The 20508-nt window shown below is 29.1% G+C and overlaps 1 protein-coding gene across 6 annotated transcripts in view; it reads right to left on the reverse strand.

Moving 5' to 3' along the window:
* The window catches only part of Vha100-1 (V-type ATPase subunit a family protein Vha100-1), a 56859-nt gene that overhangs the window by 10352 nt on the left and 25999 nt on the right, over positions 1 to 20508 (reverse strand). For 2 of the 6 annotated variants that reach the window (XM_076317045.1, XM_076317049.1), the window contains one exon: positions 2085 to 2185. In XM_076317045.1, the coding sequence (XP_076173160.1) occupies positions 2085 to 2185 (101 nt within the window). Of the gene's footprint in view, positions 1 to 2084; positions 2186 to 16532; positions 16586 to 17236; positions 17350 to 20508 lie in introns of those variants that run through there. The other 4 variants (XM_076317048.1, XM_076317047.1, XM_076317044.1 and 1 more) reach the window with 4 other exon arrangements.

Here is a 20508-nt window from a genome sequence, read left to right on the forward strand (position 1 = left end):
CCAAGATGGTTTCCAAGCACCATACGATTTCCATGCTAAAGTACCATAATCACGAAGAGTGATAATTAACTCCACGCACAACAGAATGCAACCCAACTTAACACCGCGAATCATAGGTGATATTGTTCAAGCAATAAAGTCAGACAATACTTTTTTAGCCTTTGTTCACGATATACCACCACTACAATTTGACAGTCAATGTCAAGAATTGCACATAAGCAGTGACACACAATTTGTACAGTCAAAGATTCAAACTAGTTAAATGGATATGTACACATCATAGAGATCTTGTCAATCACACATGACTTAGTGCACTGCATATACAATTAACTTTAGTTTTTCATACTTCTCAATCACTTACACAATATCAATTTGACGTATAAATTAACTGTAGGAAGCTCGTCACAAAATATCTCAAACATTTAATGTACGTAAAGGCGTGATCACTTTTTAGAAAAAAAAAAAAAGAAATACTACAAATAAGTAAAGCCCAAAGTGTGTTTTACTGACAATTTTCAAAATAAAATTGTCTAGAATTAAATAAACAATAAACTGTTGTAAAGTATATTAACTTTTTATGTTTATTGATTATTTGTTAGGAAAAAATTGTTGCTAATGACCTTCATTTACCAGTGAGTGGATTTTTTTAAATCAAATATATGACAAAATGTTCAGCCACAATCAACTTATTGCAGGGAAGACTTTTATACTTTTGTTCATTCTCTTCGCATTTGTTAGACTGTAAGAACGTATTGTAAAAATGCATGCATTAATAATAATATATTATAATATTGGCCGCAATAATTGTAAAATTGCAAAAGAATCAAAATTATCTTGAAGATTTGTAGTTTTTAATACGAAGGATATAGAATGCAACAATGTTCTTTTAAGTAAAAAAACGAATTGAGCAACTGTGGAAAACAGTAGTAATTGAAAATAAAGAAATTGCAATTAGAAAAAGAGTTTGGAAAAAACAAGCGTTCTAACAGTGTAACTGAGACTTTAAGAAGCAGATTTAAAAGATGGAGTTATAGATTCAACAACAAAAATATTAGAGCATTGAGCAATGAAAAAAATGTTCTTTGGGTGAGTTTTTGTAAGAAATTTTATAAGAGAAAGATTGTCATATTAGTGTATTATACTTACTCTTAACTACAAAGCAGGTTCAGTAATATATTGGAGATATTCTGGTTAATCAGTTGTAGACTTTATACAAATAAATAGAGTTTTTAAGAACAAGGACTATTAGGAACATACAAGAAAACAGCGCCGTACAATTTAAATTAAGAAAGTTTATGAAAAATGTACTTTTCAGCACGACAAGAATCCAAAACGTACGATTAAAATTAGTTTAATGCTAATTAAACGTTACCGTTCCAATTTTCATACCTGAATTCCAAGGTCTGCTGAAGACTTGTGGATTTTATTCCAAGAAGAATAAAAGAGGATAATAGTGCAAAAATGAGAGAAATTGAAAGAATACCCCAATTATGCGCCGCTGTTATTAACAGAGATAGAAATATAGATCAAAATAAAACCTTACCTTGGAAATATTTTTTAAAGTAAATTTCAAATTTGTAATAATTTCTCAATAACTCTGACTAAAGAATTTCTTTTACATTAATTCATTATAATAATAAACATTCTTTTTTTTGTATAAGTGGGTTAATTCTTATCAGCTGTAATATGCCTTAATTCCGTTTAAAAAAGTAAGGGGATTCTCGTTTCACTTATAAACCTATGAAAAGATTTATTACCACCACAGAATGATTCTTTGCAAACACTTTTACTTTCCTTTAACAGTCATAGGTCTTTAGATATTTATACGATAACTGCTCTTCTATATATTCAATTACATAATACTTATAATAATGCTTATTTATTATATGCAAATAAAGCATTAGGTTTCAATGATGTAGTAGAAATAAATAAAATTTTATCGTGAAAGTAATACAAAATTTAAAAACTTTATATGTCATTAAAATTGTTAATGATGTAGTTCTTAGGGGTGATAGTATTTTCTATTAAATGAATGTAGGATATAATAATGTATGGGAAGGATTAACTAGTCATGGAGTACATACCCCAGCTGGACAGGACCAAGGGCAGACTGGCGGGCGATATTATCATCACTAATCAATGCACGTGTCATGGATTCGGTGGGATTCAAGCCTGCGTGCTCTTGCTAACGACACAACAGACAAGACACAACCACATTAGCACACTAGACATGATAACAATGCTCCAATGCCACTCTGTTGTTGCATAAGTCTCTTGCGTTTAATGCACGCAGAGGTGTGATTTAAGATATCTTTAATTGTTCATATTATCAAAATTTTTCTATTTCTAATTGAATAGAGTTACATAAAACTATATAAAATATTGTTAATGCATCTCGTTGAAAGATAAACGCATAAAATATTTAGATGTATCGTATATAAGTATACACGTACACATCCACACAGGCAGTCGTGAAAGTGTCGCGTGAGAAGGAGAAAGTGATCAACTCCGGACCAATCAGAGTCTCACTTCTTTTGGACAGACTTGTTGGTTGGTGCGGAGCAGATAACCTTGCGACAACTTTTATTATCGTCAGTATACATAGAGTATTAAAGAACTTGTCCATACTATCACAGAAATAGGAAATGCGTCAATGGAAAAGTGGTCCCCACCGAAACGACGATTCTTGAGCAAGGTATGTAGATGTACGAGAGACTATTAGAGTGTCGTTTCGTTGCAAAAATTCATTAAGAATGTCGAAAAGTTTGATTTGTACACACCAACGTGTTTGTGACAGACTGACACTCCGACACATTCGTTTTAAATCAATACATATCGAAACAAATTAAGATGTGTACATACAAGGTGGTAAGATAAAAGGACCTAAGACTTCGGGGATTTATAATAGTCATCGAAGGGAATAAAAAAATGTTTAATCAACATAGACCCTACAATCAATCCTTTCGGCGTAAAATTAACTTTTGTTATTAATAAACACTCGATTCTGTCTCTTCGCAGCAAGTTATGAATATAAACAGAGGGATTGGTTTAGAAGTTTCGGTATAAGATTTTCAACACGAGATCACTAATAGATGCAAAGATGATTACTTTATAGATGCAAACATAATACTCTTTAGGATCTGTTAAGTATTGATTGTAATAAATGATATTCTCGAGTTATTAGAACAGTAGACAGAGAAGAATTCGAGAATATTACTTGGTTCAATACTAAATGGATACTAAAGATTTGTATTATATTTGCGTTTATAAAGTAGCCTTTTTTGTATTAGTGATCTCGTGTTGACAATCTTAAACCGATACTTTCAAACTAATTCCTCGGTTTACATTCAATTTGTTGCGTGTGTCCCACTTACAGGATCAAATGTTTGTAAATAACAAAAGTGAATTTTATTCCAAAAGTAGAAAATAGATTGTAGAATCTATGTTGATTAAACATTTTTTATTTCTTTCGATGACCACTATAAATTTCTAAAGTCTTAAATCTTTTTTTTAATTAGCCTGTGTATACATGATATTTAACGACTGATTGTATAAATAGCTGTATGACCATACTACACGAGAAAATGAATTAAAAATACAGAATAAAATTTTTCCATACGAGGCTTTGTTTTTAAAAAATACAAATTTTATAATTCAACGAGTAAAACGTACGATTTAGTACGACTTGGTTAATATAGTATCTATCCATTATTCGTTATTTCTATTACTTAATAATACTTAAGAGGAATTTTCAAAATCAAGTTTCTTAAAAGCAAAGCGTCGTACGAACAAATTTTATTCAACATTTCTGCTTAATTTTCTTATGTAGAATTACCATATTGCTTTTTTTACCATGTACTAATGTATTAGTATTTTTAACACGATTCAACCGTTAAGATGTAAATTTCGTTCCACGACTAATAAGAAAGTAGCAAACGGATTATTTGTGTAGTGATTAGAAAATGTATATAGTCAAAATTAATAGCAATGTAATAGTAGCTTGAGCATTATTTGCACTTTGTTATAAAATTATTATCCGTCGACAATTAACGCAATGGCGTAAAATGCAATTGCAATTTTGAAAGAATATCCAGATTTGTCATCTTTTGGCATTGATTCGCTAAAACTACATTATCCTTTGCTTGAGGCCCTTCGAATTTTATTTTTTTTCATAACAAGTTGATCATTTCTTGCGTTAGATTTAATAAATTTTTGTGAAATTGAAGTATAATGTAGTCCACGTAATATTAAAAGTTAGCGAAAGTAGAGGGGGAGATTGATTTAACATATTACTAGTTTTAAATCTGTTTAAATTAATGAAGACGAATACTTCACCATACTTTTTGACGAAAAGATGTGATTTATCTATCTACTGAATAATCTTTTCATTTAATACTTAATGTATTACTTATATAATTTAATACTTGGCTGTATAAATACTTTGTTCCATATCTTCTCATGCTTTGTTGTATAAATACTCTGTTCCATACTTTTTCATTATTCACTGAATGAAATTTACATCTCAGCGGATAAATCGTATTAGAAATACACTAATCCACGGTTTCAAGGCAAAATTTTATTCATGAATTCTAGGTGCAGAGTTGTCCTCGACGTAGTAAATTGTATAAATGAAATTAATTTTTTAACGTTGATAAACATAAATTTCAAATAGCTATGATGTATCTGTACTTGTAATAAAGTTAAAAATGTACTTAATCCTTCTGGTACTTGCAAATATATTATTAAAGTAAGGAAATAAATGCGTGCATATAGAAAATGAGTATAAGCTTATAAAATTGTATAATAATTGAATATTTTATGTTTTGTAATACTAATTATATGTAATAATACTAACAAAAACAACAACAATAATAATAATAAATACACTAGACAAATTACTAACAGGACGTACAGCACAAATAATAACGATACATATAGACGATAAAAATATTTTAGCAGAGGAACAAAAGGGCTGCAAATCCGAAACTCACAGATGCAAGAAATAAATAATAATAGATGAAATAGTAACATATCAAGCACGAACAAACTAACGAAATTTATATGCATATTTTAAAGATTACAAAAAAACTAACAATAGTATTACACACATTTGGATCATCTACAAACGTACAGAATTTGTTTAAATATCATTCAGACAATACAGAAACTGATGAACAAATGGAAAACCGCGGTATCACTAACCATAGGACAAAGCACACAAACAAACAACAACATTCGTATAAAAAGGGGTATTTTTCAGGGAGATAATTTAAGCACACTATCTCTTCTGTTCATAAATCTGTTTTTCAAAATGATTAGTACGCGTAAAGGATACCAAGTAAACTCAGTAAATGTAAAATACAACTTAACACGCTTTTTCTATGTAGATTACTTCAAAATATACAGTAACACATCAAGTAACCTATAGAACATATTAAAGTTAGTAAAACAATTAAGTCAGGACATACAAATGCATTTTGGAATTGATAAGTGTAAAATACTGTGGGATCGTATTTTCACAGGCGAATCACAAATTAGTTGAATCGTGTGGTTCTGAATCAGTCAAGTAGCAAGGAGTATAAGGACATCCCTAAAAAAAACAAAGTACCACCATCTAAAAACAATCACAAAATGTGTGACACTACCACGAAGGACGAGGAATAATAAACGTGATAAGTTTGCACCGCGCACAAATACAAAATCTACGAAATTATTTTTATACTAAACGAACACAATTAAACCTTATAAAACCAGTAGTCCAATCTAACAAAAATTATCCCACTAAATCTGGCTAACACCAATAAACAAATTACCATGATCACAAATGAGCAGAAGCCGACACAGTGGAAAAAGAAACCGCTGCACGGACAATACCCCATTGATATAAACAAAGAACTTACTTTTATACAATTTAACAGGGGACTCCTATTTCCCGAAATAGAGAGTTTCATAATCACCATTTCGGATCAGGTAATACCAATACGAAGTTATCTCAAGCAGATAATTAAAGAGTCCAACATACAAACAAATGCAAGAGATGTAACGCACAATGGGAAACTATTAAACATGTGATTACAGGATGTTCAAACAAGCACAAACCAAATACAAAAGCATGCCAATGTGGCAAAGATCATTCACCAGCAGTTAGTAGCAAACAATGGGTTAATGCAACAAACAACAGCATACTATAAATACAAACCACCAACGATAGTATAAAACAACGACTACATACTTAATAATAGACAGCAGTATTTTAACTGATCGTACCATAATCCACAATAGATCAAACATAATGCTGTGGAAAAAAGAGACAAACAAAATACATATTATAAACATAGACGTAATTTCAACCGACAATTTATAAGAAAAGTATAGAACTAAAATGGAAAAATGGAAAACCGTTAGCAACAGAAATAAAAATAATGTACAATAACATTAAATCAATCAATACATCAAATTACTATATCTGCAACAGTAATATAGTAGTCTCAAACACACTAAAGAAACATATCAAAGAACTACAACTACATAAAGAAATACATCAGATATTACACTAATTAACGAAAATACAAAAAAGATATACTGAATAAATATTGCAATCAGATTAGCCAGGTAGATAAGCTAAATCCCAAGCCGAAGAACTAGGGAAAGACAGCTAGAAAAAAGTTGAGCTTCACTACCATCTAGGGGGGTGAGAGAACGTAACAGGTATACCTATTGTATTTAATTTCTTAATTAGAGACGCGATATTTGTATTTCATTTCTTAATTAGAGATGACAGTAAGAACACTGGTTAATTCTCCCATTAAATTGCACGGTGAGAGGCAGTAAATGTCGACTTGCTTAGCTATCTTCCTCCACTCATTCAGCTTGGGATTTAGCTTATCTATCCTAGCCGCAATACAGAACAATATAAACCTAATAAAAGGAACAGGGAAATATCAGGAAGTACACACCGTTGGTGATCAAAATAAAAACAATATGGGACCAAGAAACAATTACAATAATGCGTATAATTATATGTATAAAAGGCATTACATTAAAGAAATTCCTACAAAATTTAACAAGGATAGGCGTATATCCACAAATACACATAAATGTACAAAAAGCAATACTACCAAAAACAGCAACAATGGTTAGAAAAATCTTACAACAACGAAGAATAGGCGCATGATTTGAAGAAGAGTCCGTTATATAGCTGAAGGACTCATAGAAATGCAAAAAAGAGAACGAAGTCAACGACGATGACGACAACAACAGTAGTAATAATAATAACGACAACAATAATATTAATCATAAGAACATTAATAATAATAATATCAGTAAGTCTACAGAGTATCTTCAAAAAAGAAGTCCTATAAACATTGTAAACGTTAGTAATAGTCAGTATAAATGTTATTAGGAATATTACAAAAAATATCGATAAGTGCCTTGCCAAGTTGGTAATCGGTAATTAATGTACCAAGATTTAATTTTATCTCGTATCATCTTGCCAGTTGAAACAGTTTGATCAGTGCATATCTGTAGCCTTTAATTTACCATATTATTGCAAAGTTTTAATTTCTCTAATACCTATATTATTATTTTTTACTGTATTTCTTAATTTGTATCAAGATCTATAAATCTTTATGTAACATTACACACTGTAGAATTTGTATTATGTAACAGTTGATAATGTATAATCTATTGCGGGCCTAGTTTTCTCACCACACAGTGCTTAGGTACAGGTCGCATCTCTATTGATGGCTTTCATGTATCTGTGATAGTATAGACAAGTTTTTCTTTGGCCCGGTATATGTACATACAGGACAAATGATTTGAAGTTATAACTTTGATTTATTATACAATTGTTTATAAAATAATGAATCAGATCAAAACTGCAGGTTTTTGAATAGGACATAAGATAAATTCAATAAAATTGTGTCTCACTCCTAAATGAGATTTTGCAGACTTATAGAGCATAAAATATTAAAGAAATATTGAAGCTAATGATTTGGTGGACATGTGATTAATAAAAGTTTACAAGATGTTTAGTATTAAACTTTTGACGCTTGCTTATTTACTGAAGTACAATCACAAATATTAAATGCATAATGTAGTTGGTAAAGTTCCTACTTACCATTCTACTACTCCTTTGGCTACAGGTTTTGGGTCTTGTTAGGGCTTTTTTTGATGATACTGTTTTTTTTTACACATTTTTTGTTGTTGTTATCATACAAACTTCCTATTATTTATATCAGTGTTAAAAATAAATTCGAATACTGTATGCTTCTACAGTATTTTATTTGTATTCACAAGATGAATATAAACTAAATGAATTTAAGTTTTTTAATATTCAAACGTAAATAATAGGAAGAAAAAAATTTATATTATTAGAACAAATTTCGACGAGTCTCAAAACTGCGGTCAAATAAGTAATAACATGATAGGCAGATGCCTCACCATATATGTTACACTTTTACTGGAAAATTTTGTTTATTAATTAGTAAATTAGTTATACATTACTCTTTTACTGGAAAGTTTTGTTTGCAGATTAGCAGATAAATGGTTGTACAAAATTTAATATTAAATATCTTATAAACTACTAATTATAGATCCACCACACCAAAATCATTGGCTTCAATATTTATCATCGAAATACTTCATAAAAATACGTTGGTGATATATCACTATGTTCTATTATTGTGTAAAACCTCATTTAGAAGTTAGATTTTCAATTAGGGATGTAACTGACTTTATAAATGCTTCTTTTTTGTTTAATGAAAACACGTATTTTGAATAATAACATATAATGCACACTCTATTTGTTCATAAAAAAAATGAAATTGAAGCCCCTTCTGTGTGCGCCATGTTGTTTTACATATTTTTAAGTTTTTACTTTCTTCACTTATAGTATCACTAAACGTATATCATAAAACATATGTTTTCATTAAATACAAATCTTCGAAGTATCATCAATCGAATAAATTTTATTAAACCTATTTTATGGTATACTTATTTATAGAAGGTTACTATTTAGTAATGGTGAGTATTAAAAAATTTTCTTCCTTCTGTAATAAAATTAGAGACAACGGCTTTGAACATAGAAAAATATCTTAAATCAGTTAAAAATTTTGTTTAAATATGGATTACCAAACAATACTACATTATATTCAAGCTGTTAATATCAATAATTTTTTCTATTTCTAAGGGAGAAGAAATATAAGAGTGTCATAAGCATGGCAATTCTTATTTAATGGATTATCTGAAAAAATTAAATTATGATTATACCTGTTAGATTTTAAATAATATTTATTAGTATAACTGAATTAAAATTTCTTAAAAACTGGTTGAAATTCAATGCAATGGATGGTTATGGTATGGTGACATATTATATTCGATAAATTGATTTGCCTTGTAAATATGTTGCATTAGAAAATGATGAAGATTTAATTTGATTTCGTAAAGAATATCACATGGTGGTATGGTTTTAGTTATACATGGAAACTATAAGAACATTTCAAAGATATGTACATTTGAAGTAAAATTTATATCTTGTTAGAGATTATATGACATGTGACTTTATTGGAAATGTTGAAAAAAGTATGTGTTTAATATTGGGTTTGAGGTTTATCTGCCTGAAACAATTCCAATAAAATCACATAACATTTGATATAGTTGATTTGGCCATTATATTTTTTACGGTTGTGTTCAAAATAGATTTTACGTAAAGAAAAAAAACTTAAGCGAATTTAAAATATCTTTGATGTTTCAATTTATAGCTTTTTTGTACGAAATTCTTAGTCTTTTTTGAAATTCTACGATTCTATCTTAATTTTATCTTCCAAAGTTAACGTATCACTCCTAAATAACCTACATTTAAGTGTGTGTATATCAGACTTTTTACTTTACTACACTTTCTTTTGCATCTGTGTTTTTTATGTTCAACAAATTTAATAATTGATTTCATATTACGACTTTTCCTTTACACGATGTGAAAGAAAAAAGACATCTTTATACAAAGCATAATCTAAAAGGCAAGCGAAATAGCAACATAAATGCATTGATTGTTCTTATATCTGTCTATTAGGAAAAGTTATTATTGGATATTGATAGTATTAAGTGTAATATTCAAATGTCATTAAAATGGTCAGTCAATCATAACAAAAATCAGTGTGCAGCATGCAAAATAAGCTTACTACATACTACGTTAAGTAGATATATGTATTATTATACATACCCATGGCCAGACCATCATCATTTTTGTTATTTACACAAAAGATGACTATGTAGTGATTTTTGCATAAAAAAAGGTTGCTTTGAAATAAGTAAATTAATAATGGATGTATGAATTCATGTACATGATTTAAGTATCATTATTATAACCTAGATATTCGATACAGTTTGAAAATTTTGTAATAAATTTAAACACTTTTTATGGGTGATGTCAAACTGTATCAACTGTTATATAGTATGAATTTTAGCTGAAATTTTGTAATGATAATTTAACACATATTCTATTATGAACTGGGGCCTGTATAAAACAATTGATAAATGTATGTTATTTTATCAAGCAAACAGTCGCATTTATCTTTAAAGAACATTTACAGTCATAAAAGCGGTAATTTTTATGATAATTGCCTTTCACTACCATTGTTTGTACAGTGAGTCACATACCTAGAGATATCCTAACAGCTATTGATTCCAAACCATTGGGATTTTTGGTATTGGTATGAATTAAGTTTGGTTAAAAAATGGTAATTTAATGTAATACACGACATTTTTAGGAAATCAATAGTAAAACAAAATAAAAGACAATGTTGAATTTACTACTTCATCTTTTTATTAACGCAATATTTACGCAATTTAAATAACATATAAATCTTCAATTAGATGCTCCAAATTGCTGTTGAACATATAAAAGTTACTTCATATCTATTAACTTACTGTAATTTGACTAATGGATACCTAATACAATCACTATACAGGATTAGTCACTTGAAATTGGAAGCTGAAATATTTTCGAAACTGTTAATTATATCGAAAAAGGCGTTAGAGAAAGATTGAATAATTTCAAATTATTCAGATAATTGTGATACGACTGGAATTTTTGTAAGTGAATGTGTAAAGGACATATAAAGATTAACATTTTTTAAAATGGAATTATATGTTCTGTACTACATCAATTGACTTAGCTTGTCATTCTTCATAAAAGAGTGTTAAGCACCTCGACTTTCTGATCACGACCCATTCATATAATACTTGACAAATCCCTTTCCTCGACTGATTCGTTTGTCTTTTGCAATTTAAAAACTCTGGACGCATTCCAAGGATTCATTCACACTCTTGAAACCAATATCACACTGTAAACTATAAACATTCGCTCGGAAGCATTCCCTGTACCAAACACTGTTCATTTACACCCTGTCATACCGATATTTATCTCATACCTACAATATAAAATTTCTTTCCAAGACTTAGGTTTAAGGTTGAACCTTAAACTAATACTAAATTAAAGTATCTGGCTCCTTTAGTTACGGATAATACTTCAACTCACACTTCCAATTTAATGGATGAATTGTTAGGTAAATTTAGTTTCATAAACATTCGTTCGTAGCCACGTAAACGACACCTCTTTTGCAACCTATAATTAACCAAGGAATCACCAATTTCAAAAACTGTGTGCTATGTCACTACAGTGTTGTCACGATAAATGTGAAACTGAGATCCACAATAAATATGAAAACTTCCCTGGAGCTAGTCAAGTGATTAATATGCTTCACAATAAAATAAATGTTTGTGCGTTAATGAAACAATGCTAATGCAAAAATGAACTATTTTTATTATTGATTTTATGTTAATGAAAACGTTACTGTTGTATTTATCAGATTCTTCGTATTAAAGTGGAACCACACATGATATAATTTAGATCACATTTATTTATTTATTAAACGATAAATGTTAAAGAAACCATATTTTACAGAATCCGAGTTACGTTTTATCACATTGTACAACCACCATAAGTATGAATAAAAGAGACTTAGTTAATAAATGAGAAATATCGACTTAATACCAATTGTTAAATGAGTAAATATCATTCATTCAAATTATCTTATGTTAGATCTTATTTTAATCAGGGAGATCTTACAAATATGTCGATAAAGATTTTATAGGAAAAAAAAAACGAAAATTTAAAAAATGTGATTGTATTAATGTTGTAAACAATCAAGTGACTCTCTTTCTCTTTAGTTTTCTGTTCTTTTCAATGGCTGTCGCTGCTGATAAACTATCGACAGCATAAGCTATACATAAGGCGTAGAATTTTATGGATAATCCTTTATAAATGTGAATTTTGGTTTCGAAGCTTTCACATTTATCAAGAAAATACTGCATACTCTACTATTAGACGCTTAAAATCAGTTTGAAAATCATTATGGTGTAAAATTGTAACTTCAGGAGATTTTGAAGATTTTTAACTTTCAGATGAATAACCGGTTATATTCTATGGATTTAGGGATCAATGATGCCAACGTGGAAGAATTGGGAAAAACTACAATGGACGCCATTCAAGAAGTAGGAAGTTTTTATAACGAGGATGAGAACCAGGAAGAAATTCCTGACTTTCCAAAAAAGAAACTTAAAGAATTATTTTCCTACTAACAAACACCATCCAACATCATGAAAGAATATCATCCAGATATTGTCGCTGTTGAAATTGATCTGATTTGTTTTAGTATCATCTCAATGATATTCTAATGGTCTATTTCTGGAATGTTCAAAAGTTCAGGTTGAAAAAGACATGTTTGGACATACTTTTCAAAAGACTTGCAACAAATGAACCTGCCACAAATCTATTTTCTAAGAGAAATAGAATTGACGATTCCTCTCCTTTCTCTTTTATATGATTTGTTATATACATACATATGTATGTACCCAAGTATGTATGTGTGTATGCGTGCGCGAGCACTAAGTGTGTAAATGTTATAATAAACACGGTTTTAGAACGAACTAATTTATTGCAGGATACCCCACTGCAGTTACATATTTGAAACACAAACATTGCGTATAGTTTCTTTTTTCACCATATAAACGTGGATTTTGTTAATCAAGGTCATTTGAAGGTTAACATATTATTCACGATTAAAGTTATTTTTTATAAGTTACATTACTGTGTCAATGAAAATGTTATTCCATTAAAAAAAGAATATCCATGATCTTTAAATCTTGTAAAGTATAATTATAATAAAAAATTGTTTCTTATCAAAATACTTGTCACGTAGACACACAATCCACTTTTTTTACTTTTTTCCGTATCTTCAAAAAACTGAGACATTTTACATGCTCGCATTAAAAGAAACACCGTATATAATTCATATTATAATAAATTGTTGCTGTAGAATGCTCCACGTTTAATATATTGGATTTTAATATATAAAACCCTAATTTGCCCTAATGGGCAAATACTGCACGAAATATCAAATTACTTATATAAACTTATTTAAACTAAAGTTCTAGATACGATTCTTGATTGTTGTTTAATATGCTGTAATTATTCCAATATTTCTGTAGGTTTTGAATTTGTTTAAAACGCAACAATATAGTTACTCGAAATATTTACCACGTTCATGATTTCAAACTCTCAAATTTCTGGACATATCATTGACTTATTTACAATGTAAAATAATCATATAAAAATCCATAAAAATCAGTGGCTAATTAGCTATGTCCTCCATATTTGTAATTATTATCATCGCGAAAATGATTCAAGAAAGTATATACTGACTATAACGAAAACAGTTATATTCAATACTACTTTACAAAAGCAGGAACACTTTCGTAATACTTTGTTCCTGCTGATTTACACATTTATCCTTTTCTTCAAGTTGATTTAGGTTGGAAGCTTAATGAATATATTACTTATTCCTAATAATATTACAATAATTATTAAATACAATAATATCAAAACGAAAATATCAATTGTTTGGTATCGATAGCTGAGAAGACATAAATATATATGTAACTCACTGTTTGCAGAATCACTTAATTTATATTTTATATCTACGATTTCAAATTTGGCCACACAAGAAGTACATATTACTATGTTTATTGAAAAAATAAAATTGTACTAAAATTCTTCAGTAAATAAATTTTGTATATAAAGAATATGTTCTATCAATAAAGATATTAAAATGGTATATACATTTTTGTTAAACAAAATTGAGCGTACAATTAGAAAATTGCACTAATAGATAAATATATTATTTCTCTAGTGATAAATAAAAACGCGTGACTGAGACAGAGCATTCTTGAAATAGATACAAGAACAATAAGCATCGTACGTTACTATGTGTATATAAATTATAGTATTATTAATTCCTTTAGAAGGTTTTAACTTTAACGACATATTTTTAATGATAGATCTGCTATTGGATATTCGATCCTTTATCATATCATTTCACGTTTCGATTCAGTGTGTGTTAAACCTACAGTACAATATTAATTGAATAATTGAAAGAAAAATATACCTGGCACCGTTTATATTTATTCAATACTAACGACCTATCAATTCGAGCAGCTAGTAGGCGAGAGTAATAAGATACGCCAGCAAAATTGAATTTTATTCGTAAATAAAAGTAAAAGTCTATATATTTGTTACTGTATCTTTATGAGAGTATTATCAATAGATTATTGATGAAGTTTTCCCAAAGATAATAAATATAACATAATCTTGTTCAAACTATTTTTAATTATACATTTTTCAGAAATAATTTAAATATAGGATAAATAAAAAATAGTTCGAATCGGGTCGTGTTTGCATTAATTTTTCTACTTTACAAGGTATATAATAGGCTCGATCTTGATCAAAGATAAAGAATATCGATTCTTGGAAATCGTTACTTTCCCTCAGGACAGTTAGCTGACTTGAAAGCGGGGTAAGTAGCAATTTTTTATCTCGTATCTAAGATCGTTTTGCACGTATCGTTTGAAAAGGAGGTACTCCTTTGAATGAAATAAACTGAGAGTGAGCGAGTCTCGCATTGCATGCTTTCAGCGACCGGAAACTCGATTCCACGTGCGTATCTTATCTCGCTTTTGCCTGATAGTCAATCGTTCAAATAAATAGGTCGTTCGAGTTGAATATAAATCATGTGGGTAGGTGAATTCCGGCACTTAAATGTGATGTAAAAAAATCTATATGAAAATGTCCTTCAGCACTATTTCTGCTCGTAAGCGTCCCACATCAATATTACTATTTTCATATTGTAGAAGTATAATAAAAATGTTTTTCCGTGTTATTGGTATTTTGCTCTTGGCATTTTCTTTGATCATTACATTACAATTTTGTAGCTGAATCTTCAGTTCCTTTCATAAATGTTCTACGAGATTAATTAACGGCGATTAGGATGACGTTTTTAACTATTTACAATGCATATTTTAGATTGTTGAATACAATCTATAAGATTGTATATATATCATATATGTATAACATTGTTCCAGAAATTTTCCTTGACTGTTTATAATCTTTTTTAAAAATTGTAAATAATTTAATCTGTACACATCAGAAATTTACAATTCTTCTTGATTTATTTGCACGTACTATGTTTAATTACTTAAAATTGAAGGAATTGTTTCAATTAACACGAATTTGACCTCTTTTTATTGAACATCTATTTAAAGTTTTCGTACTATTTATTCATTGTTTTTGAAGAGAACTTTTTTCTTCCTTGATATATCATATTTCGAAATGTGCCTTTGTATATAAATTTATTGACAATTTTTTGTGAAGATTTCCCTTTACAATATATTTTATCACTATTATTTAAAAATAAATGTGTGACTGTTCTTTTAAAAATCATCTACTTTAATATCTCTTTCAAGTACCGATGCAAAACTGTAGAAATGGAAATGAAAACAATGTATACTATAAAAATACGCGTTTTATGGAATTGTCATTAGCCATTGTAGTATATTTAAATTGTCTCAATATTTGTATCTCGCAAAATAAGTATTTCACACTAAAGTACGCTCAATTTTGCAGTTCATTGTACATACTTTAATTAACAATCATACAAAACTTGAATTGATTTATAAGAATAGAGTTGTGTAAATTTTGTTAATATGACAGCTGTAAATTTTGAAATAGAATAAAAACTTTAGAAGTATTATGTAACTGTAATAATTAGTATTCAATAGTTTCTACTAAAGCATTTCTGATAAACACCTTTCTTTTGTATAAAATATATGCATTATATATACATTGTATATAATAATGTATATATATAAACATACATTTTTTTTTTCAAATACAACTTCTATGTATGTGTAAACATGTAATGATGTATTTGAAAAACAATGTTCTTTATTTTGGTTAAAAACTGTTAAATAGTAAAAATAATTTTGGTTTAAATTAAGAAATGAAATAAAAACTAAAAATGTTTTAGTGACTATAATATATTAGTGCTCCTTTTTGGCTAAAGGATTTTAGGTAGCTACAGGCAAAAACATAGAACAAACAGATTTGCAAGTGCAAATAACGGTTGATAACAGCTTGCCTCAGGGGATTCCTATACTGTGCTCCTATGGTGTCTGCCGTAGTATACAGGTGCTGTAACCACAGAACACACTGACGTATTGTGCCCTCTACATAAATCTATACTTGTGCACATAGCCTAATTCCATAAAGAATACTTATCACAAGCTCTACAATATATGCAGAATGTTGATTAATAAACTCTAATTTTATTGAAAAATACATAAAAGTATAGAACATTCTTTTTTTCTTCAAATATTCTCTGTTCCTATTATTATAAACATTATGTGACTCAATACTGTAGGAAAATGGAAAATAATCGGTAAACTTAGTTGAAAGTTATAAAAATAAATTTATGGAGTGTTTATGTTGTACAAAGATTTGAAGTATTGGTGTTTGAAATGTAGAACGTAAAGATTATCTTTTAACTTTCAAGTGGAGAACCGAATGATCTGTTTTACAATTTGTTTTATATTCCTGTAAATTTTTTGTTCCATAAATTAGTAACGCTTACACGAACATAATATTTACAGTACTAATCGGTCATATTGCAGAACATTATTTCTAGGAAATAAGTATTAGTAGTCAAAGAATTTTGTATTTTGTTTGAATATTTATTTCATAATAAATCATGAACAAATTGTCTTTTATTATAAGTAGCTTTCGTAACAAACTGTGTAAATCACCACGTTCTACATTACTTGAATTTACACCGCATTTAATTACCCGAGCTTGAGAGCCTGGCCGCCAGCGCGGAGGCCCTCTTCACCCAAGAGAGTGACTTGTTCTTCCTCACGGCTGGGGTCTGCCATCTGCGACACGACACCTCCATGCTCAGCCTGGCAACAGACACATGTCACCTCTCTTTTGCCCTATCTCCCGATTTGTCTAATTTTTCGTTAATAAATTCATTACACTCACCAATCTGAGTACAGATGGTCATTATAAAATTTGGTAAAGGGATAGAAATCGGATGTATGGATTTTTACAGGACTTTACAACAATACATCAACCATAAATTTGCGATAAAAATTAAATATAATTTTTCTAAAGTGTATCTAGTATTTTACCTCGCTGTATTATAGTTAAGAATTCTGAGTATGAAAAAAAAAAAAAAAATTTCGTAATAACGTACGAGAGCAATTATTTACACATGATTTGTATAATTCCAATAAAATTATTCTTTTCGTTATGCTATACATGTCAAATCAAGCATAAAGAATAAGTGCATGTTACAACTAAGATTGCCACCTTTCAAATTGTTTCGTGCGAAATCAGATCCGGTATTTAACGTAATTTTAGGTTGAAAATTCCGTGCTGTTTGACTTCAAAAAGTTCCATTATTCGTTGGTAACTTGCATGTACAATATTCTTAAAGATATTTGAAAATTGTTTCATGTTCGTTAAAATATAGCATACATCACAATTTATTGATGCAATATATTTAAAGCACAGACGATAATGTGATAAAAAAAAAAAGTTATAAACAAAACATTATCTATTTTGAGTGCATAGTAAATTAAACTTTTAAAAAATTAAATTAAAAAAAATTTCGAAACATCTTCTGCCTTTCTTTTCAGGTTCACTTGACTTCTTTCTCTTAATGTTTCCGCGCTTATATCGTACAATAATCCCTGGTTATATAAAATTGAATCAAATCCGCTCTATTTTATATAACTGGGGAAGGTAGTGTTTCCATTTCAGAAATCGATTTTTTTATTTATCTCGGATTAAAGTCGAGTCTCACACATGTCATCCGACGAGGGAAATGAATTGAATCCATCGACAATGAGCAAGTCTTGAATTAATTGTGCTCGGTGACTGAAACTTTAAAGCTGTGTCGTACCCGTATTGATATGTCAGTCACTAATACAGAATAAAATCTGTTATGTTTTTCATTATATCTTCATAAAAGATTTTCTCAATAAAAATGACTTCAAAGATAGGAGGTTAAAGATAAGAGGAAAGGCATACCGACTGAATCAACTGAAAATTTAGAGAAAAGTAGCAATTTTAAGAAATAAAAAAGATTTTACTTCTCAAAGTGACAATTCTAGACCACACACGATTTTAATTAGCAAAAATTAAATAAATAAAGGTGGGGAGTTATAAATCACTCGCTATGTTCACCTAACGTGACTCCCACTGATTACCTACCCTAATCATTACAGAACCTTCTAAATTGAAAAAAAAATGTTAATAATAGAGACAATGTTGATAGAACAGTCGACGAATATTTCAGTAATACAATAGAAAATTTTTATTTGGAAGGAAATTAAAAAATTTCTAAAAAATATAAAACATGGTTTTATAAAATAATCTGAACATAATATGAATACCTTTTACATAATGTTCACATAGTATATTTATGTCCTTATTGAGAGTTTACCGAACTAAAATAACGCAATTATTTAAGTCACGTTTGCAGAATATAGTAACCCTTTAATGGTATTTTGATAACAATACGAATGATGTTGCATAGGTCTGTTCAGATCAGCAGTGTCTTCTTTCACAGATTTTTTAGGGTAAAATTGATAAGTATAGATATTTTTGATATCTAAACCTTTTCTCAATGGCATTAATTCGCAAGTAAATATGAATAATTAATTTAAAAGTAATACTAATGTAAAAGTAACAAAAAATGTATGACACAACGATAAGATACGCAACGCGAAATATCGAATTTGATTTACTAATGACAATTGAAATTTTTGTATTTTTCATAATTATCTTTATGGTAATATTTAAAATGGATTGATAAATTTATTCCGATTAACATAAGTTCTCACAAGGCCTCGTTTTGACTATTGGTAATTATACATAAAACATATCGTACAGAAACCTTGCCACATTATTAATATTATAGTAAATTCTCGTTACAAGATCACCAAATTCTGTTCGTTGAAAGACCATTGTTACTTCCACTAAGTGGAGAAATATCTGTCGAAACCAATGAAAAATAAAATATGACACAAGCACAGCCTTAATATGTAAAATGAAATTTGTACAGTTCTGGTTTTATATTTGTAATAATATTTCTAATATATTAATAAGATTGTTTCAATGAAAATAAGACTAAACACGATGTGACTTGTATAATTTGTAGTTATTCTAACATTGAAAACCTTTTTTTTCTAACTCTTATTTATAAAGGAATCATTCCATGCCAAATCGATTACTTTTTACCAGAGATTTTGGGAAAATTGATGCATTATATAGTTCACATGGAAACTTTCTACGATAGAATTTTTAAAATTAAAAATTTCTTTTCTTTCTCATACATGTTTTTTTTTAATCGATTGCCCTTCACTACTAATTGTAGGCTAAATATTATGACAACCTGTGAGTTCACTGATATTCCATTACATGACACATCAACTTGAATAGAATGAAATATTAATCGTTTACACTGTACATAATTTAGAATTTTGACCAATTTCAAGTGGCTATCTTGGGAACGAGGATTTACTGTACTTTTATAAAGACACAGAATGCAGTCAAATAACATGTACAAGTGGGCACTGTAGTTGACAAAATACCTTTTTTGTTTTTCTCTGGGATCTATTAATTGCGTAGCTGTTGTTTATAAACACAATAGACGTTATACGTCACCCAGGGAACCATATCTTAACCGTAATTACATATGCAAACAATGGATTTTCATACTCGATTTTCTCAAGAACTGATCATCAGATGAACAAATTTTACTCCATACTTTTTTCTATTATTTTTCCACAAGGAATTACTTTGCGTTTACTTCTATATATTATTCGGCTTCATCTTATATAATGAATAATAGATAACATTTTATTGTGCCTTAGGGGTGGCACATAACATATGTGCAACATCCTACTGAAGTTTTAACCACCGAGAGCATGTAATGCAAGACTCGCTCGTTATTGTTCTATTTCTTTCACTCGGTAAATCCCATTTTCTTACTGTAAAAGAGAAACAGATCGATCCTTACGTTTTGGCTTCTACACTAATCGGCACAGCCT

This window comes from Ptiloglossa arizonensis, chromosome 7 (genome assembly GCF_051014685.1).
Source record: "Ptiloglossa arizonensis isolate GNS036 chromosome 7, iyPtiAriz1_principal, whole genome shotgun sequence".
Lineage (NCBI taxonomy): Eukaryota > Metazoa > Arthropoda > Insecta > Hymenoptera > Colletidae > Ptiloglossa > Ptiloglossa arizonensis.